Consider the following 22,597-nt stretch of genomic DNA (forward strand, 5'->3'; position numbering starts at 1 on the left):
TAACTGGATATTGCACATGTTCAGGAGGGAACTGCAGTCAACAGAGGCTACTCTAACCCTTAATCCCAGAGTCTCCCTCTCAAAGAACATAAACAGATGTGAGGAGCAGCCCTTTGTCATACAATGCTGAGTCATCATTTACTCCTAAGTGAAGTCTATACTCTGTTTAATTTCAAAATGAGCAGGAGGGAAAATAGACCATTGACTCCATGAATAATTCTGCTTTTAATGTAACAAGACTACTGTACAGCAAGTGGGAAGCAAATTTACTTAATACTTAATACAGTTAAAGTAAATATAAAATGTTTAGATATACACACGTGTTTTTACTTATTGGAAAGAAATACATAAAGTTAAAACGCAAAAGGTTTTAAAAGCCAGAAGGAACACAATCCACTGTTGTGAAAATAGAACAATATTTTCTACTGAATAAAACTGCAACATAATGGCAATGACTTTTTTAAACAATTACTTTTAGGCATTTAAGCACAGCAGTCTCTTTCAACTCAAAACCACTGCCTTAAAGTATAACGTACCTCATTTAATGTTATCCTTTAAGGCAAACATTCTACATGTGAAACTGAAGTATTTACCATTCCTCTCGTTGCAAGCCTGGAATCTCACAGTACATGCATCTACATCTCAGAAATGTACTAGAAAACTATATTTTCATAGGGTAAGTAATGTAACTTTCCGATTTAAGTGTTACTCAGAGAAAAACTACATGGATTTGCTAGGAGAAACACCTGCTTGTTACATTTTTAACTGTGCCTCAATTATCAAGTTTAAGAGAAACCACAGGTGTTTTTGGTGATCTTTTTTAAATGTAGCTGAAGAACACCACGAAGCCGGTCTCATTTTTTCTGAGGCTCAGTCATTCCTGTGTCCTTTGGCATTCCACTAAGTAGGGGAAGAAATTCCACTAAGTAGGGGAATAAATAGCTACATACACAACAAGATGGGGGGTTGTGGGTCTCCTTAGTACAGTGTTAGGCAGAGAGAGAAGATAACCCCATAGCAGCTTACAGCCATGGCTCCCGTTAGAGTACATGAGCTTTTAATCAGAAGTTTGCACTGTTACAGAAAGCTGCACTGCTTTTGTTTTGGAGATGGACTACTCAAAGTGGTGGGATTCTAAGCTACACTGCAAAACGAAGTATTTAATCAAAATTTAATACGTTCTGATCAAAGTGCGTCTGGACGTGCCTCTCAAAGCCTTGCTGGTCATAGTCGGGCGGGAACTGCTCACTGCACATGGGACAGACCTTCCAGTGGCTCTCAACGTGCTCCTCAAACTTGCTCTGGTCGTAGTTTGGGGGAAACATCACATCGCAGAGAGGACATTTCTTCTGCACATCAAAACTTCACGAGGAGGCAGAGAGAAAGAAAAAAGGGAACAGTTTATTTCTATTTATTCTGTTAATGCAAACTAAAAGCAGGATCCTGCTGCCACTGACCTTCAGAACTTTACTACCAACTTCAATTTGAGTGGACTTTGTATCCAAGTATCATCCAGTTCATTTAAATGTTTTTCCAAAAGCACTCAATGCAGTCAGAGTAGTTTCACATGCAAATTCCAAAATAACCTGGCATTTTAAAAGCAATGTAATTTTGACCTTATTCCAGCTACCACTGAATACAGATCTATTGAATGCCTTAATGGCCAAACAGTTTCATGGGAAACCACTCTCTCTGCTCATAAATGCTTGCTCTTAGCAAACATAACACTTTATAAAGCTCTAACCTTAGGTTCACAATTAGGTTGGCAAGAGAGGGGAAAAAACAAAAGTTATTCATTCATTTACTAAAAAAATTGTCAAAATTCCATCAAAGGTATAGCATGAACAGCCTACCCAGTCTCACGGCATATTCTCTGCCAGTTAATTGTAAACCAAACATTCACTGAAAATGCTCAGTAGCTTTTCACCTCCACCCCCACCCTTGGGTAAAACCTCTCCATGCCCTTAAAGACCAATACAAGATAACATCTACCTGGAATCAAAGCAGAAGCCCGTGCCCCGCTCACGCAAGAGTAGACTTGGAGGATCAGGAGCAGAAGGTACAGTGTTGTCATCATCCTATTGAAAAGAGAAAGTATTTTAAAGACTAACCCCTACAAACAGGTTTTTTTTCCCCTCAATATGCATTTTTGTTATCAAACACAAATCCAGATGAAATTTACCTTCACTCTCTAATTTCTGCAGCATAAGTTTTGCTTTTGTACATCTTGGCTCTATTCTGCAATTCAGTAATAGAGCACAAAAACTGGTTAATTTCAAGGTGGAAATACAGGTACATTCCAAGATTTTTGGAACTCCAACTCCTACCTCATTTTCCTTTTTATCTCAAAGATGCCTTAAAAGCAAGGGCTAGGAATTATTTAGCTGATCTACAAAAAATGATGTGCAAAAGAGCACATATAACAGCACACATGCTGTGTTTTTTACAGGTAACTACAGTATCTGTAAAAAATTATCTGTAATTATTCTAATTATCTGTAATTTTTACAGATAACTCATATGCAAACATATTTCAGTTTTAGTCTAGCGTACTTTTCCCTTATGAAGGGTTAATGGAAACAGGGAAGGATGGGAAAATTTCCTCAATATTCTTCTGGCAACACCTGTTTAGTTTAAAACATTTAAGATTTCCATTAAGCAGGCAGTGAGGCCTGCTATGACAAGATGCTGGCAACAAGCATAATCTTGCAGTCTGTTTGCTTTGCACCTGCAGTGAAAAGGTCATGTGAGTTTTAAAACATCAGTTGTTCCTTTTGTCATGAAGGAGACAGGATAGATGTATTAAGAAAGAAAAACTATTTTGTTTAAAGTACTCTTATGCTACAATGCTAGAGCTTGTACAAAAACACAACAAATTTGCTGAATACCAGACTGAAGCACACCAGGACTTAACCAAGAAAATTAATGTGCATCTTCCATCACTAAAACAGTTCCACTACAAACACTGGCCAAATTAACACTTAAGTCTTAGTTAAATTCTTTAGTATAACCCCTTTCCCCCTCCTCGCCTTTATTTTTTTAAAGGCATTTGGCTTACAGCTGGTCACTCGGTAAGATAAAATTATTTATAGCTTTTGCCCTCTCTTTCAGCTTCTGGCAAGTGTGGTACCCAACCACATACAAATGTAACACTCCTCCTTGTTCCTTTTTGAGAAACATCTGGAAAAAAAGGACGATTCTTTCCTCTGTATAGGCACACCTGCACTGTCCTACATGGCTGCCCTGCAAAAACTCTCTTCAACACAAGGCAAGCACATGTAAAAGCTTTTGGAATGTCCTAAGGCTACAGTTTTCTCATGGCCCAGTTCCCGTAATTGAGAAATTCATACAGTGTGTTCCTTACAGCAGCTTCTGACCCAAGCCCTGTACAAGAATGTCAATACTAAGTATGTACTGATATTACCCTGTTAGGATACGGAACGTCTGTCTCTTCAGTGTACTTTTGCTCTTGGCAAAGTCACAGGGATCAGTTCTTAACCTTTTGGGATGCCTAACCCACACAAGAAGAATGCAAATGTCTCTGTGTTGAGCTGACCTCACAGAGATGTTACAGAGATTACTGTGTAACCACGGCATGGCCAAACAGGAACCATGAGAACTTCATCTTGCTCTGAGAGGACTTCTCAGCTATTCCAATTGCAAGTTACAGTAAACACTATACAGTCACCACAAACTAAAAATTCTCACGCAGCGCCCTGGGGTAACTCGGAATTTCTGGAAAACAGAGAAGGTGCCATTGTATTGGGCTTCAACAGCTGTCTATTTCTGTCATTTCTGATGGACAAAATTCTTAAGTGCTCCACGTAAAACTGAGCACTTTATGGGGGGAGGACAGATCATCATGGTCCACATGGTTCTCATCTTGGTTCACAGCCACTTAGTGCCCAGTATAATCCAGCAATGTATTCTTTATTCTTATTAACAAGGTTACACATGCTTTTCAACCTGGCATTTAAATACCCATCACTCTCCCCTGGGAAAAAGAACTATCCCTGACAGCTCAAAAGACAAAAATTCATTGGTTTTTGAAGCTGCTTTAGAGAGAGTATGACAACAATTCTGAGATGCCAAGCCTCACTGCCTCAGTGGCTCTTGCCTATGCTGTAAAGGCATCAGCTTACTTCGATACTATGAGGTTGAGTCATCCAAGTTGTTTTGATGAAAGCCCACACTCCATATTTTGAGAAAGAAACAGTTTAATCTGCCCTTTATGTAGATCCAAAGCCACCTTTCTTACAGTCCAGACTGATGACAGGGACATGGACATGGCTGCACATTCTTAGTCCAAGAGCCCTACAGTGCCCTGTAGTGATGTAACACAGTGGGTACACAGGCTCAGGTCCTTAGGAAAAAGCCTGGCACCATGGACCCACAGGCTGGCATTGTGATCCTGTGGCAGAACAAGTGCCAGGCCCACTGAATTCAGAAGTCTGAATAATTAGGCGAATGAATTATAAAGGATGTCTTTAACATCATGACTTAACCATTATCACTGGACTCTACCTCTGGCTCTCAAAAAAAAAACTGCCACAATGAGTTCCACAGATTAAGTGAATCATAAAGATAAATACAGTATTACACACTAAAGCATGGTTAAAAAAAAGGGATTTGCCACTAGGGGAAGAAGGGAAAGCCAGACATTAAACTGTCAGAAGTAAGTGTAACTTGATTTGTTTTACTGAAACCAATCAATTCTGTCTCAAGTACTGCTTTCATAATTACAATTGTAAGCAGTTCCAGCATTATCAAACAGAAATTAGAAAGCTGTGTGAGACAGTAAAAAACCCCATCTCCAAGAGCTACAGATCATCCTGACATGGAGAAGTAAGGAACCAATGCCCATCCTCGGCCTTAAAAAACACATGAACAGACACAGAGCTGACATGCAGTGCAGGTACACTGGGAAGAGGGGCACACACATTTTATTCTGTGATTCAGCTCTGCTGTGGGAGTGAAATCAAACTCACTCCTCTAGGCCTCTCAACCTTTCTGTAAGCAGTCTGCTCTCCCAAGAGACACCTGGATACCAACCGCTCTTTTCATGTCCTCCCTATGCAAAAGATAGTAATTGGCTGCCAGGGTCAGATCAGGATAATAATGCATTGTGGGGGGTTTTGCTAGAAGAAAGGCCATTTTGGAGTTACCTGAAAAAATATCCTGACCTGGTGCTCAGTTGCCAAAAGTTACATTCTCCATCCCCTACAAATTTACCATGACTAAAACATTGTTTTATAGTCTCAGGATAGTTATTCTGGGCTTGCTGCCAACTGTAATTAGGACTACATTTCTAAAACTCATATTTTAGTATTTTATATATATATATGTGTGTGTGTATGTTTTGTTTATGGATCTCTGCTTTACTGGTAGGAATTCTTTGCTCCCAACAATTCCATTTCGGTCAATTACAGGATCATGAGTAAATGGAAATTTAGTTTTGAGTAGATGACAGCAGCAACTTGTGGCAAATCAGCCACTCCAAACAAAATCACCACTGTGCACATGCTCAGCTGGCACTATTAACACAGACCAGTTTATCCCTCTCAGAAATCACAGTTTATTTGGCCTATGAGCTCCAAAAGTCAAGGCTACAAGAATCCTAGAAACTCTTCCCAGTCATACAAAACTGAAGGGATTTTATGACAACCAAAGACATGGAAGTACCCATTTCTAAGGAACCAAGTTTTGGGAGAAACCAAATTGGAACACAACAGCACAAAAATTCTGAGGCATTTGAATATCTTGTGTTATATTAGTTTAAGAAATTAAGGGTGTTGTAGTCACTTCCACCTCTTCATGGCTGTTTTGGTAGTGGTTCACCTATGATGATGAACATGTCTACTTTATTTATCTAAGATAACAGATATTTTAGCCATGAAGAGGTGGAAGTTTCTTAATTTCTTAAACTAATAAAAGGAATGTGGACAGAAGGACAGCAGAAGTCCATACAATGGTAGCATTTTAAGCAAATCAGCAAGCCTACCAGTCCTTTTCTTCTGGGAGGAAATCCTCCTCCAGCAAAAGGCTCTACAACCCACTGGTTGAAAAAATGCAGAGAACCACATCTTAAATATCTTATTTTAAAAAACAGCCCAAGAAATGGTAATATCCTCATATTTATCATTTTATATTTGCTGTTTCTTCTTCACAAATGACAGACTCTTCTTTATAATGAATCACCTACATATGTGGAAGTTTTTCCTGGTTATTTATTTACATGCTGCCTCAGAACTGTTTTATCTTTGGCATATTACTAAGCCTCCCTAGAAAGGTTCCTGCAGCTTCTCATTTCCATATAAATTTCTACACTATACGTACAGTCTATTTGGGTGAGGAACAAGCAACTGATTCTCAATTGCAAATAAAAATAAAGATACAAGTTATTTGATTTAAAGGCACCTTTTCTCAAGCTGAACTTTATTTAAGCCTGTTATATTCCACCTCATTACAAAAATCCAAGCTGTGTCTGCAAACGAGCACAAGACTGTAGCACTGTTTCTCTTGGGTTTGCAAGAGGGCAAAGCACATAGATCAGAGAAAACACCCTGCTAATTAAACTGCAGCAGATGACTAAAGAAGAGAAGAGCTTGTCAGATGTAATAGCTACGTCAAGAATGATCAGATTAAATATGCAAAATGTGAAGTAAAGGTGGGGACAGCATTAAGCTCACATTCGAGATCTTGAGCAGGCTGCAAAAGCTCTGACAGGTTCTCTAATTATCCACAGTAATGGACATTGGGAGCAAAAGGTAGGAGGGAGAAATACATTTTTCTCCATTATAGGTGCTGAGCACCAGGGCTAAAATCATGCCTGTCTGAACACTGATCAGTTTCTGCAAAGGTTAATAGCAATTAAATGTGGCAAACTAGACTAAATGAGAAACAGGTCATGATACCACTGTACTTGCAAAGAGCACAATACTTCGCAGAAAGGTATTTCTTGTTTAAAATTTTTGAAGGTGCAAGAGTACTTGGAATAAGAAAGAGTAATAGGTCTGTTTCTGTTCAAATGAAGACATACAGTCCAATTTATTACAGAATTTTTTATACCAGAATGTGCACGTTTACTGTACTATAAAGAAAAGTAACCAGAAACTTTAAACATCCAAAGCCCTAAAAAAAAAAAAAATCAGTGCAAATGTATCTCTTTCAGTTCAATCAGCTTTAGGCAACAGTCAATTAAGCTCTTTCAAATACATGTCCAATAGCAAAAAGCATTCAAAATGGGAATGAATAAATGCAAATTTGCAGAAGACAGAACAAAAGATTAACAGATTAGAATAATGTATCTATTAGTATACCAATTTATAGTCGGCATTTACCGAAAATACTGGTATGTGAATCATTTACATTTTTATTTGTTGCATTCCACTTTATTTCCTATATTCCTATTATAAAATGAGTGAGATGTGGTTACATTTTGAGCTCTCATTCTACCACACATGAGTGAAAAATCATGAGTTGAGATTACTTAACTTTTTTTACTTTAGTACTTAAAGAATTGAGAAGCTACTGTCCTAATACCAAAACAAGCTGTCAGTAACTCAAGAGATTAGGGGAACAAGTATATTATCATCAGTGGAGTTTTTCCCTTCACAACAAGCAAAAGTATTTTTCAGGGAAAAGAAAAACCAATTCCAAATTTACATAAGAATAAATTTGGCTTATCAGATATGGAAAACCCATATGAAACTCTTGGTAACTCATCAGTAAACGTATCAAGGAAAATAAGTAACAAAAAAGGTAACTTGCATTGCTATCCTCAGGATCTTCTAAACCATCAGGCCGACTGAGATTGCGTGAAGGCTGGCTACACACTACATCATCTAGCTCCCAAAAGGAACTTCTAACAGGTGGTCTTTGGATCTCATCAGGATTAAAAGCGCCATCTGCTCCATCTGAAGAAAAATTAATTAGGACATCTTTGTTCAGTGGACTGTATTTTGAGATTAGAGACATGCTACCATACCTTTAAAAATCAAGAATTAAAACACATTTTTGGTTTAGATAGTATAAAACAATAGGAGAGAATCAGCTTTTTCCAAAGGCGTTCAGAACTTTGTTTACCTTACTGATTTCCATCATAAAATAAAGGCCCTCTACTGAAGTTCATCTATCAGAAAAGGCTCTGTAAACCATTCTGAAGACTGTTGGTACTTAACCTGCATTCAATACTTAATCTGCTTTTGAAACAGAGAGGGAGAAATTATATTGGGGGGTCTGAAATTTATTTACCTCTTCTTTCCTGAATTGCATAAGGGTTTCCATATTGCAATACTGGTAGTCTACTTGGCACTGCAGGAACTGGTCCATTTTCCTCTGAATATGGGTTGCGAAAATGTAATGTCGGCTGTGAAGTCTGTCCTTCCATCATCCTTCCAGCTTGATCTCCTGGTGTCCTGCCAAGCTCCTAAATAATGCAAAGTTCAAAATGTAGTTAAGCTATGGAGTCCTAAGAAAATCTGAAATGTTTATGAAATATGTTTTTAAAAGAAAAAATCTGCTAACCTTCCTACTGTCTTTTCATTTTGACCTTATGCCAAGTATATCATAAATACCAAAAATAGTCAATGAAGAAAAGACAAGATATTTTAAAGAGATATTATTTTTTCTTGGTTTGTTGTCAGTTAGTTCTAATTACATGAACAGAACTGCCATGCTTTTCAAGTGTCTGCATCCTTTTTACAATGAAGAAAAATTAGCTAAATCAGTAAAAATCGGTAGATTAATGTACAGAGAGAAAAGTTTTTAAAAGTTAAAATTAAAAAGAAAACAATTATTTTTTTCATATCATACCATACCATTCAAAACTGTAGCATTTTAGTATGTTGAGCACATCTTTGTACATATTTGACATAATTCCATATGAATTCATGAGTGGCAGATATTTAGTGAACCATTAAGTACATTGCACTGGACCCCTTCTGATATTTAACAGCAATATTTGAATCAGATCATTCTTTCAGAAATGATCAAACAGAACTCTTCAGAAAATTAATATACTTAAAATTCTAGGTTCCTGCACGTACACCATACATATGACAGTAATTACAAACTATAAAGGGGTTTTATAACGGGTCTTAAAAGACACTAATTAAAGTGACTTCAGTGTGGTCAATGCATCAGCTTTAATTTATCCCAATAAAAATCTTTCTCATCCTTCCATTCAACAAATTGGGTTAAGGGAGAGAGAGCAAAATGCCATGAATATCAAAAAGAATATGTCATTTAAATTCAGAACCAAGCAAAAAATTCTGAGATATAAATATGAAAACAATAATTAAAAAATAGGGACTGTTAAGGGAGACATGTTTTCCAGTAATGTTCTTTCTGATTAGTATTTTCTTCTGGGTTCTCTGGGTTCATGTTTAATGTTTGCTGACATGCTGCTAATAAAACCCTCAAAGACTGAAGTGTGTCTTTTCCCTGAAGATTTTAAATTGAAACTTAAAAACAAATCTTCAACTGCCAGTTCAACTTCATAAGAATTAAAAGTCTGTTTAAAAAAGGAACAATTTAATTTTTTTCTTGCAAACAGGTGAACTTCAGATCAACCTCTTGAACAGAGAAATGCAAAAATCAAGTACATCCGTCCTCTAGATACAATATAAAGGTATGCCAATGTTACTTTAGATTTATAAACTAAAAGGAACATATGATTAAAACAGGTAAGATTTAAAAGCTAGGATTGCACATTTTAGTGAGTATGTAAAATCTAAGTAATTCATCTTTACTCAATACAAAACAGGAAAAATAAATTAGCAATGAAATCAAGAGGCGGTAGCATTCGTACTTTAATTGTCGCATTACATACAATTGAAACAGAATGTAGATCAACATGACTGTAAAAAGGTCATGCAAATAAACTTTAGCCAGAAGTTGGACAGCTAGGGTAGAGATTGATAAAAAAAAAAAAGCTATATAAGTATGTAAATAAAACAGAAACAAAGTCGTTTCATAGGTTTGAAGAGACAGCAAATGAACATTTTTTAGAAAGTTATGCTTGGTTTATAAACAATCACTGATAATGAGTATAAATTGAAATGCTGTTTACTACTAACCCATGCTTAATCTTTTAAATCATGGGTCCAGTCTAGCAAGGCACTTTGATTCTTCTTAGTAATGTAAGTATCTATAAATTTGGAAGACAAAGTTCCAAAGCTTTTATAAGCTTCATATATTATTATTATTATTATTACAGTTGTTGTTCTTATGTGTGGTATTTAAAATTACCCCCTCCAACTAAACTAGCCTCACCAAAACTCAAACTTAAATTTGATTTCTTTTGAACTAGAAAAATATGAGAGATTTATTAAAAATTATATCCTTGGCTTAAAGAGAAGATAAATATCAACTACTTGATAATCTAGAATTTTACAAAAAATTAACTAGCTTAATCTGAAAGTTTAGTTTTGTTTCAGTTTATCAGTATTAAAATGACTGGTTTTACTAAGTATCTCTTCATCCTGGAATTGTAAAGTAATGAAATAAAGTTTCAAAGAAAAACTTTGCACAATACCATACAATACTATCTCAATGTAATAAAGACATTTTATTGTTTCACTTTTCAATAAAATTTAGCTTTGATTAATTGCCATATAATACCTCAGAGGTATTTCTACATTACATTAATATTTCAGAATGTGTGACAATACCTTCTCGCTGGTAAAGAGTTCCAACTGTGATGCCAGTTCCCTTATTCGTCTCTCTTTTTCTGCCAGCTGAATCTATATGAAAAGAAGATTAAGATTCTTATATTAGTGAATGGAAACTATTTCCCTGCATGTTACATCGTGAAAACAAAGCTCCCCAATTAAGTTAATCTTTCAGATTAAAATAGTTTTGTCTATTAGAGTTACATGCAACACATAGTGTTACAATAAATCCAACCCAACAATTCTCACAAAGTTTTATCTGCTGGATAACAGCAGTTAATCAGCAGCCTTTTCTCGCCAGTTTTCACTGAACAGTTGTGGAATGAGAAAATTCTGTGTTAAAAACAAGGAGTTGTATCATTGCCACCAATGGCAGGAGGGACACCGCTGCCCAGACATAGCTGAAGGTTTGCAAGCCTCATCTCATTATTTATAAAGAATTTTCTTGGCATGTCAGATGTCCCACCACAGAAACTGGGAAAACCAAAAGCTACCCCTGCCTCAGAGACAATAAATTTGTTTCATGAACACCTACATTGTGTCTGTATTGGGTGCTCTGGGAGAAGGTGCAAGTGACAAATTACACAATTCTTCCTGGCTTCAAAATGATGATTTAAATAATCTCTCACTACAAATGACTATTTTATTTGTATTCTAGTTCCTTTTGAGACTGCCTCTTCCCCTATTTTTCTAATATCAAAGCTCAGTGCTTGGCATAACTGCTTATCCATTTTTTTCAATTCTGAAACTCCTTCTCCTAATTTAGGTCAATGGAGCAAAATCTCCTGACTGGGAAGAAAAGCTCACTTTTTCTCTACCACATGCACCCTCCTGAATTATAGCAAATTTTAATTGCAGTCAAAATGCTTTCGATCATGGAACCAATTATTTATTACACCCGCTGCCAAGAAGTTAAACTTACTTCACATTAAATTATGCATGGTAACTGATCACTGCTAATTAGTAAAATAAACTGGAAAGAGTGATACATTTTATAAAATTGAAATTAGAGTTTTGGAAAGTGTCATCAAAAGATGGCCTGTGGAATACTGAAATAAACTGCAGAGTAATTCGGTTTTTTATAAAGAAAAAGAGCTGTAATTCCTAATAAAAAGGGGTTCCTAGTAGAACCAATACAGTCACAGTTCAGTTTAATCATTTTTCATCACAATGGGCAAAAACAGGCAACACAGTCAACTGTAATAACACCATTAGACTGAGAACCACCAGAAAAGCTGGTCTCATGAACATCTGTTGCTCTTATCTCATTCATATTGACCTAAAAATCAAATTCAGCAAAAGCATTCCTATCACATAACCTCAAAGATTAAGGCACCTCATAAGCTAAAGCTGCCCATTACGCTTGACTTTCTGGCGAATGTGTTGCATCACTCTACTAAGACTATAGCTGAGGTTCTCCAAATTAAATTCTTGCATGATTTTAGAAACAATGGACCACTCCTCTCTCTCTACTGACTTCAGATAAAATGCATTAGACATTACTACACTGGTAAACCAATATAGAATATGAAGATTTTAGACAAACACACCAATCAATCTTCCTGTTAGTATTACAGTAAGCAACAGAAAATTAGAAATCCCTTGCACTTTTTTTCCCGCAGTACAAGACTACATAATTTAGGGGTTTGTCTAAATCCACAGTATTAAAAGACTGATGGCCACCTGATAGTAGATCTCAGCAGACCTCTCTTTCTTTAAAAGAAACATTACAAGACTGTATTTTTTCTTCAACAGCAGAATTTGCATTTACAGCAAAAATGTATTTAGTGTGCTTTCCTTATTTAAGATCTTCATCACTTGAACTACCAGAAATAAGCAGCCATATTAAGAAGAGGTAACCATTCATTGTCATAAACAAAACCTTTAACTTACTTTATACTGATCTTCCTTTGCTGCCAGCTGTAATTTTATACCCTCGTTGATTTTCACTTGTTCTTTCCACTTCAGCTCCAGTTTAGCTAATTCATCAGCATAAACACTGCATTTCATCTTCTCATCCTAAAGTAGTTTATACCATGGCATGAAATATTTACATTCTTAAGAGATTTTCCCTCCCACCCCCAAAAATGTCACTCCATGCTTTTAAAACAAAACCATTTACAAATGGCTTCTACAAGCCTGACTCAAGACTCTGAAATGGTCAAGACCACAGAACACTGCATAAATTATGTTCAATAGGCAATTCTTTCCTTGAGTTTTCAACAAGCTGATACTCCCCTTTAATTTCACAGTTTCAAGTTTTTTGTACACTAACACTACTAACCATTATTACTCTTTCAAGTACCTCACTTCAATATAAAACCTTTCCCAAGTGACTTTAACAACCTAAGTATCTTTCATCCAGAAGGTCACAGCAAAGCTTTCTTCAAAAATCACTATGGAATAAACATCCAGCAGAAGCCAATGCAGGCTCTCCACAGACATAGTCATGAGCAAAATTACAGGACAGTTATTGCATCCTGGGAAACATACTAAAATAGAATAGTATCATTGTGATAATGAAAGCCACAAAATTAAGATGGACAAGACAACACTAAGAAAGAATTTTTTTAAATGTTCTGAACTTTTCATCAGTGCCACTGATGCTTTACTCCATACACACATCCAAACTGGTTAAATGATAATCAAGTACCAACTTTGGTCAAGACAACCAAATAAATGCCTTTATGTGTGACTGAGCCCAAGGTAGTTGGCAGCACCCACTCAGGTGTGAAAACACTGTAAAAGCCATGACAGGCAGGTTGGGAAAAGTTACTTTGCTTTGGACAGTTTATCAGATCAACACTACCACACTTGTTCCAAACATCAGCTGGTTTACAGCAACTTGCTGTATTTGATTTATAAGAGCAATTACACTTAATGTAAGAACAGAAAGTATTTAAAACCTTAAGCATGTGGACATTTGTTTTACTGTATCTTGGTTTTCTTTGTCTGGACCCTCTAAAACCATACATAGTCAAGAGCTGACTGAACAAAAATGTGTTTTCTAATGTAAAGATTTCTGCCATAATCACAGTGTATCACACAAACAAGGAAGGCAACTCAGCTGGGTAGGCCTTGTGGTTTTAAGGCTTAGCACCTACAGCTACTTTTTGTTCAGCTTTCCAAAGCAGCTTTTTACTTACTGCCAACATTTGCTTGCATTTCTTATACTTCTCTGTTTTCTCAGCAATCTCTTTATTCATCTCACGCACTTGCTCCTTTACCACAGATTCCGAAACTATGTCAGGTGAAATGGGGCTAACTGTGAACATTGAAGAAAAAAAAACAAGAACATGGATTTTTTTCCTTCCATAAAGTTCGTGTAAGAGAGATGACAGCCAAGATTTGAAAGTGCATCAAAACCAGAGTGCTCCATGTTATCCAAACCAGAGACAATCAGTATTATGTGCTATGTACGATCAGCAACTGTACTGGCATATCTGTGTTCAGTTCTCTCACACCGAGAGAAGATCAACATAAATACACACACATGTAGTACTTTCCCAAGAAAGAAAACAAAGTAAACACCAAAATACGTATGCTATCATTCTAAATGCTCTATTCTTACATAAAAACATGGAACTACATCAGCAAACTACTTCATCACACACTGTCACTGAGCTTGCTGGGTTTGTATGTTTTAAGAAAGCCTTGAATTTCTTTTAGACAGGAGGAAACTGATAGAAATTACAACTTTAGGTCTTTAAAGGCAGCAAGAATCTATCAGTTATAAAATAACACAGAAAAAACTAATCAGCATTTTTTGGCACTTATCAGTTTAAACTGAATGATAAAACTCGCAGAATGGTTTGGGCTGGAAAGGACCTTAAAGATCCTCTAGCTCCAATCCCCCTGCCATGGGCAGGGACACCTTCCACAACACCAGGCTGCTCAGAACCCCATCCAACCTGGCCTTAAACACCCCAGGGAATGGGGCATAACTCCTTTGGGAAGCCTGTTCCAATGCCTCACCAGCCTCATAGTGAAGGATTTCTTCTTTAGTTTAAACCTATTACATATTTAAGTTTTAGAATATTGTTTTTGCAATAACTTATTAGTTCATAATAATTATAAACATTTTCTAATAAACCACTATACCTATAATTAATGAAAACAGTCAGTAGACTTGACCTTGCCATCACATAATCAGAAATTTCCAGCAGATTGATATTACAGCAGAATGTTATAGGGGATAGTCATAATAATATGACTGCAAAATTACTGCTATTTTACTCAAATTGAAAATTTTAGTAAGATTTTTTTAACAAGCTGTTTCTTAGCTTGGCAAAACCATCTCTGTTCACCATGAAGCAGAAATTCAAGAGTTCAGTTCTACTGACATTAAAAAATAGCAACTAAACTGATATATAAACTTATTTAGGATTGTTACCATGTGGTAAGAGACAATATTCAGCTCAATCTTCACATCTCTAATTAATGCTTTAATTAAACAAATAAGTCCACCTACTTTATACTACAAATACTATTAGTGACTACTTCACATAGACAACACATTCAGGCTTATAAAGGCAGACAAAATTTAAGCTGTTGATACCTGGAGATGCAGACAACTTTTTGTCTGTAAGGATGGCAGTAGCTGTCTCAATGTTAGAAGCATCTGTCAGTTTCTGTTGATGCCCTGCAGTTTTCTTTGCGAAAAGAAATTTTGTTTTGGTACTTGATTATATGAAAGCCAAAGAACAAAGTAATGTATCTTGCAAAATGTATCATTTGCTCCAAAATTAGACAGAAACACTCATTTAAACAGTAGGTAATAATAAATATACAAAAACATTTAATTCTAAGATTGAAATTGCTTAGGACTATGATTTTTATAATCTTACTTGATGAAGGTTTTTTTCCCTAGGAAGAGTAATTTCTAAGCAAATTATTAGGAAAATTTCATTTTCTAGAGAATCAGTTACACTTTAATTCATTAACTTAAATCTAATCCTCCATTAGAAAAACAGAGTCTGTATCAGAAATGTCTGCTGGACTTCTGGAACAAAAACAACGAAATCTAGTGTTTGCTGTAAGATGTACAACATTGTCAAAGATAAGGAAGATTTTTAAGGAAAAGGTACAGATGTTCTGATATGGCACCTCATTCACCACTGACCTTCTGGATGAGAAGATGAGTTTTTTATGCAATGTTCTGTGGATAAGAGAAATACTTAAGTCTGGTTTTCTTAAGGATTCGTATTTGCACATCTTGCCACTGTGCATAGGCCTTTTCCTGTTTGAGCTCCTCTCCAACTCTAATTTTTACAGAATTCTGAAGAACTCTGCTCTCAAATCTGTTTGAAGTCGGCTGACAGGTTCAGTTAGTAGGTGGCCTAAGACTTATATCATCATTCAAAAAGATTCATTTATTTATGAAACAGATCTCGGAAGAGTGGTAAGATTACAAAATACATACGGAATACAACTCCATACTGTGTTGTGGAGACTTCTTCTCCACTTGGTTTTAAACCCTACCTCAAGTTCTCTATTTCCCCACTTTTGGGCTTGGGGTTTTTTGTTGGGCTTTTTTGTGGTGGTACTGGATAGAGGTAGTAATCATGGATTTTCCCACCATCAGTTTCAAAATTCTTCCTTGAACAATGTGATGCTTGTAAGTTCATATAAACTCTACCAGGCTTCTACACCAGCTACTATAAATTCTATGCCGGGTTTGGACAACTACCTAAAGAGAACCATAGAAGTAATTTCACAACTAAGTTTGTGAAAGAAAATGGTAAAGAGTCATTGCTTACCACACATTTTAATCCTTTTTAAAAGCATTTGTTTTCATAGAAGGAAATTAAATTGTTTTTGAAATGTTACCAAAAGGCAAGTGCAATTTATCCCATTCTACTTACTGCCTGTTCTGTAAACTTGTTTACTTGTTTTTGAAGTTTTTGACATTCTTTGTATTTCTCCTTGTAATGGTCAGCAGCCATTTGTAGACGAAGCTTCAGATCTTCAACTTCTCTGCGCAGTTCCTGTTCCACTGCGTTTGAAGCTTCCTTAAAAAAAAATATAAACTGTTCTCCCTTATGTTCAAATACCACTATTTCCTAAAAAGTCTTTTTTCAATTAAAAAAAGCATAATGCTCCATGTAAGAACTGAAGCTCCTATTTTCTTTGTGGGAAAGAAAGGAATAGCACAAGCAATAGAGCACAGAGAGAGGCAGAATATGTGCTGAGCTTCATTCCAAGCAGGACACACTGAGGGACATAAACAGGCACTGGTATAATACCAGAGGCAGGTAAAGAAGATTCTTATTTTATGAGCTCATTAATGTGTATCTAAAGTCTGAATGTATAGGAAAAGACTGAACACCTTCCAGGGGGTGTTCCAGCTATCATACAGACAAGTATAGCCACATAGCAAAAGTGCACAGTCCACAGCTATTCCCTCACACTCACTAGGTTTCACCTGGGACTGGCTCCATTGAGCCACTACACTGATACACAAGCTACACAAAGCACATCCAGCAAGTAGACAGAGGCCATGCTCAGATTCTTTCTGGTAACTTGAGGCATTCAGATGACTCGCTACTTCTTTCATGATACATTTCAAAACACATTGTATACAACTGAAACTCACTGGGAAAAAACCATGCAATTCTTTGACATTTTAAATATAATAGTTTTTTTGAGTGTTGTAATATTACAGTACTACTTTAATTCTGTTCAGATTAATATATTTTCTTCAAACAGTTACACCATAACAGTAATCCTAGTAGCAAATAAATGCAATACAGTTGCAGTCACTGAAGATCCTTGATAAAGCTAATTTTAATCAAAATGATGAAACATATATTAGCTCACTATACTTTTATCCAAGACTAAGGTCAAGACAGTTTCCATTACATTAATATTTTTTATACTTATAAGTACTTAAAGCAAGTTAACTTTGATTACAAATATTGGAAGGACTTATAAGGATTTAGACAGAATCTATTCATAACAAAAGAACATTATAAAACAACCCGATTTTCTACCAATACATTTTCTTATTTGAATGAATATTTAATGCTACTGTGGCTCACTTAACAGAATTAAGACAGGGAGAGGATTCAAAATAACATAGATACTGCATTATTCTGTGAAAATAATGTGGGGAGAAGGAGATGTGAGTAAGAGCTTTCTGACCAAACTTCCAAATCAGCTAACTTGCACTTGATTCAAGGTAGTATATTGAATGCTGAAAGAAAATTTGATAATTATTTTCACTAATCATCCAGAAACCTATTTTTTTCCCAGTAAAGATTTTAATACAGACAAACTTCAATACTAAACACTGACAATTTACCTGTTCTTTTTTCAAAGTTGTGATGTTTCTGAGTTCAGCTGAAGCTTCAGCAAGTTGCTTTTTGAATTTTTCATTTTCCAGCCGGGCACTGTGAAGATCTGCCATTGTCTTATCCCGCACATTTACTGCATCACTCAGCTCTTTTGACATGAGAACAGCTTCTTGTTTGCTTGCCTGAATCTGATCCTCAGCTTTCCGAAGCTGCTCCTTCAAAATACTTGTTTCGTCCTAGGAAAGAGAAGAGATGGAAGAGAATTGCTCATTTTTTAATTCAAAGCTTAAATAAAGGTTGGTATAGGGATTAGAAAGATCTGAAAGAAAAAACAAGTTTTCCTGGTGGCTTTAGCAAAACTACTAAATTAAGAAGTCAGTACACAAGTACTACTTTCCCCACTTGTCTTCTTTGCCAGCAATGATGTGCAAATTTATTTCACTGTGAAATAAAGGCATAGTGACATAGTTTCACTATGAAACAGAAGTTTAAATTCTGGATTTTTGTTGGAATTTCAGCTTCGGTTTTAAATGTATGACCAAAAAAAGTCTGTTTTCCACATCTCTGCTCTTATCACTGTAGGACTCCAGCATCAAAAGCAAAGTTCATCCCACAGAAACACACTGAAAGTATCAACAGAGCAAGAGGTTTTACAGTGCCTACAACTGGTTGATGTAAAACACTGTAAAGCAGCTTTGGGATGTTTTTCTCACAGCTCTATTTCCCAAGGTCTTGCACAACAAGCTTTCCAGAGGGAAGAGAGAACAAATAATAATGAAGGGCAAGCTGCAGCATGTAGCACTAAGCACTCAGGGTAATCCAAGAGCCAACTGACCAAGCTGAACTACCAGCCTCTCACTCCTCCAAGAAGGCCAGGATTACAAAATATAATTTTAGTTTAAAAAAAAAAGCTACTATATAAAGTAGTCACTGCCTCCAGTCTCCCTGATGGCATAATCATCTTATTCTTGAGTCCAGACATAAAGTCAGCTATCTCTAGTCCGTTATTTGTTAATTTTTTTTAATATCATGTAAGTCCAGAGGAATACTAATACATTTTGTAACCATTTATGAAGATGGATAGACAAGAAAATGCCCTGAAGTCCTGTCTCCTAGCTATTTTTACAGCACATGATACATCGGGAACATATTTCAGTAAATATCTGCAGTTTCACAGTGTGAGATAAAACTATTAATGATCCCACCAGAAACATCAAAAGCAATTTAAGATTAATAAATTACATAAACGTTTTGTCCCTTCAGTACTGAAACATATCCACTCCCTTCAAAATAAAACACAGTAGTAATTTAACTTAACACATTCAGAAACAAAAAAGCAAGGAAGAGACTTTCTTTCTTTTTACATCAACAAGATGTAACTTAAAGCTAGACAGTATGCCCTTTTTAACCTCTATGTCCATTCTCAACAGCACTACTTTTCCACTTCAATATTATATTCATAACTCATATTACTTTAAAACAATTTCTAGTCTTTTGAGATCCAAGTTGCTTTGCTGTGAAAAGATTGGCAAGATACACCAGAAAGATGCCTGCATAATCTGACTTTTCCATGCTGGCCTCAAAGGCTATGTCTAAAGTGACTCTCTAATTTGGATCAAGAGCACATTTGTAAAGCAAAACTCTCAGTAAATTTCATTATTGCCTATCACACTGTAGATCAGAGAACAATCTCAGGGCACAGAAACTGCATTCCTTTTGGATGAAATGGAGAATGACGTACATCAGGAAAAAACACCTAATGGTTATTCTATTGTGGGTTTAGCCTGGCTGGATGCCAGGTGCCCACCAAAACCACTCCAAAATTCCCCTCCTCAGTTGGATAAGGGGGAGAATATAACAAAAGGCTTGTGGGTTGTGATGAGGACAGGGAGAGATCACTTAGCAATTACTGTCATGGGCAAAAACAGACTCAACTTGGGGGGAAAATTAATCTAATTTATTACCAGTCAAATCAGAATAGGATAATGAGAAATAAAACCAAATCTTAACACATCCAGACCCCAACCCCTCTTTTCAAGTTCAGCTTCACTCCCAAATTCTCCATCTCCTCTCTTCCAGCAGCACAGCCAGGATGAGGAATGGAGGCTGCAGTCAGTCCATCACACATGGTCTTTGCTGCTCCTTCCTCCTCAGGGGGAGGACTCTTCACTCTCTTCCTCCACTCCAGTGTATGGTAACTCCCATGGGAGACGCTCCTCTACAAACTTCTCCAACGTGTATCCTTCCCACAGGCTGCAGTTCTGCATGAACTGTTCCAGTGTAGGATCCCATCCATGGGGTGCAGTCCTCCAGGAATAGACAGCTCCAGCACAGATCCTACCAGCAGGATCCAGTGCAGAGTCACAGCTTTCTTCAGGCACGTCCACCTTCTCCAGCATGGGGTCCTCTACAGGGTGCAGGAGGCAGCCAGCCTCACCAGGATCTTCACCATGGGCTGCTCCAACACCTGGAACCTCTTGTTCTCCTTCACTGACCCTGATGTCTGCAGAGTTCTGTCTCTCATGCATTCACTCTTCTCTTCAGCTGCAATTTCTCTCACATGGTTTCCCCTCTCCCATAGCCTTCTTTAATCTGTTATCCCACAGGTGCTACCATCATCATCCGCAGGCTCAGCCTTGGTCAGTGATGGGTCCATCTTGGAGCCTGCTGGCATTGGCTCTGTCAGGCATTGGCTGGTATTGGCTCTCAGGGGAAGCTTTTGGCAGCTTCTCACAGAAGCCACTCAGCTACTAAAACCTACACAAACCCATTACAGGCATCCATAGCACCCAACTAGAACTAAGTCTGAAGTAACCACACGTGGACCATGGACAGCATAAATATGAGTTCTTCAGCAATTTCACTCTCCTGTTACACCACACTGCTTGCTAACCACAGTGCTGCCACAGGGCACAGTAAGGCACCTCTTCCTTCGAAACCCTACTGTCACTGCAGAGTTCTCAGTCAGCATTGTAGCTCAACAGCACACTCACCTAACAAGTCCTTCAGCAATCATTCCACGTCTCCTCTTCTCTTCTCCATCACCCTCTACAGCCTCAACACAGCTATATTACAAACTTTTTCCTCAACCTCCTTTCATTTTTCATGAAGCTAAAAGCAATGCAGAAGCACATCACTTTTACTGAACTCAAAAATTACCTTTCCACGCATAGTTAATATCAGTTCATCATGTGAGACCTCAATAAGCTCAAAAGGTGCAAAACTAGAACAGATCTCAGTCTTTTCACCATTTTCTGCATCTACAGAGAACATCATAATCCTCATGCCTCTTAGCCTATACCCTGGTGATTTCTTCAACTTCTTCCTTTCTTTTGTCAAGCACGTACAACATTAGATATGTTTATTCAAATCAGGCCAATTATATTGAGTACTGCTTACCTTGTTTGATGAGGAGTGCAAAATAGCTTTCTTCATATTTTCTTTTTCAGCTATTAATAGCTGTAATCTGCCAACCTCCTCTTTATAATACGATATCATGTTTTCTTTGTTTGCATCCAAATTCTTAAACGTCTGGATTTCTTTTACTAGTTTGGTGTTTTCTATTTCTGTATTCTTCAAGTGTATCTGCAATGATGCTAAAACATGTCAAACTTCTTCCAGGTTAGAACTACTGCTCACCTATTTATGTGCTCACTAAATTCTAATCTATTCTAACTTGAGGCAGATTAGAACTGGTAAAGAGAAAAATTAAATAATTTATATTATCACTGCCCTCCAGCCCAAACTTTCTGGCTGGAATTCTTTCAGCATGGTCACCTAACAACACCTCCACTCTACAACTAGAAGTTAAAGCCTAATTTCTCTCCACATCACATTAAGTTATTCAGGATTCACTCCTCTCTTCACAAATGCTGGACAACTAAGGACAAGCAAAAGAGAAATGACCTGAAGAAACCCAAAGAGAAATTAAACTTTTGCCCATAGTCATCTAAGCAAACAGGTCTACATCAGAAATATTAATTTTCAACAACAGCAAACTAATTCTAACAACTCTGCCTACAATAATGCAGAATAGCTCCTGCATTCAAGTGTTTTCCACTCAGACCAGAAGATCTGTGTTATTTACAAAGGGATTCTATGCTTGTAAATGATGCTTTGAGATTTTATAATCTAGGAACAGAAATAAGCTTTTAAATACACTTGATCTGTTTCACACAACCTAAGGATTTCATTATTTTAGCATATAATGTTTTCTCTGCTTTGGGGGAGGGAGGGAGGTAGTGTATTTTATTCTATATATGGGTGTCTCTCAACACCAGCAAAAGAAATCAGCCATGCTAGTAAAATCCAATGCAATAGAGAATCTACTAAAGCTTCTCAGTGTTATACACAAGGCTCAAGAAGAGGGATTTAGAAAACAAAGTCTGGAGAGAGAATTTAAATTACTAGGAAGTATTTTAGTTATGAAAAAGTGTGTTAAAGATGATCAGTTACTGGGTGATGCACTGTATAACTAAAGAATTTTCTCACTAGAATATTTTATTTTTTGTTACTATGTCTCAGCTTTAACAAATTGGTGATTCATTCTCCTTCTTAGAGACCTTTTTATAACATGGTTGAATTCAGATGCTGTTTTCCTCATTCATTTTTATATAAGAACACCTCTAAC

General features: G+C 36.7%; 1 protein-coding gene across 5 annotated transcripts in view; it reads right to left on the reverse strand.

Annotated features, from left to right (window-relative positions):
- Positions 1–206: 206 nt before the first annotated feature.
- Positions 207–22,597, reverse strand: part of TAX1BP1 (Tax1 binding protein 1) — a 55,897-nt gene continuing 33,506 nt past the window's right edge. Inside the window, exons 8-18 of one of the 5 annotated variants that reach the window (XM_068208135.1) lie at positions 21,367–21,552; positions 17,976–18,203; positions 16,537–16,683; positions 15,231–15,324; positions 13,819–13,937; positions 12,566–12,691; positions 10,673–10,744; positions 8,253–8,424; positions 7,770–7,915; positions 1,993–2,078; positions 207–1,362 (exon numbers count right to left, since the gene is read on the reverse strand). In XM_068208135.1, the coding sequence (XP_068064236.1) occupies positions 1,161–1,362; positions 1,993–2,078; positions 7,770–7,915; positions 8,253–8,424; positions 10,673–10,744; positions 12,566–12,691; positions 13,819–13,937; positions 15,231–15,324; positions 16,537–16,683; positions 17,976–18,203; positions 21,367–21,552 (1,578 nt within the window). In that variant the 3' untranslated portion in view covers positions 207–1,160. Of the gene's footprint in view, positions 1,363–1,992; positions 2,079–7,769; positions 7,916–8,252; positions 8,428–10,672; positions 10,745–12,565; positions 12,692–13,818; positions 13,938–15,230; positions 15,325–16,536; positions 16,684–17,975; positions 18,204–21,366; positions 21,553–22,597 lie in introns of all 5 variants that reach the window. The other 4 variants (XM_068208127.1, XM_068208144.1, XM_068208152.1 and 1 more) reach the window with 4 other exon arrangements.

This window comes from Anomalospiza imberbis, chromosome 1, assembly GCF_031753505.1.
Source record: "Anomalospiza imberbis isolate Cuckoo-Finch-1a 21T00152 chromosome 1, ASM3175350v1, whole genome shotgun sequence".
Taxonomy (NCBI): domain Eukaryota; kingdom Metazoa; phylum Chordata; class Aves; order Passeriformes; family Viduidae; genus Anomalospiza; species Anomalospiza imberbis.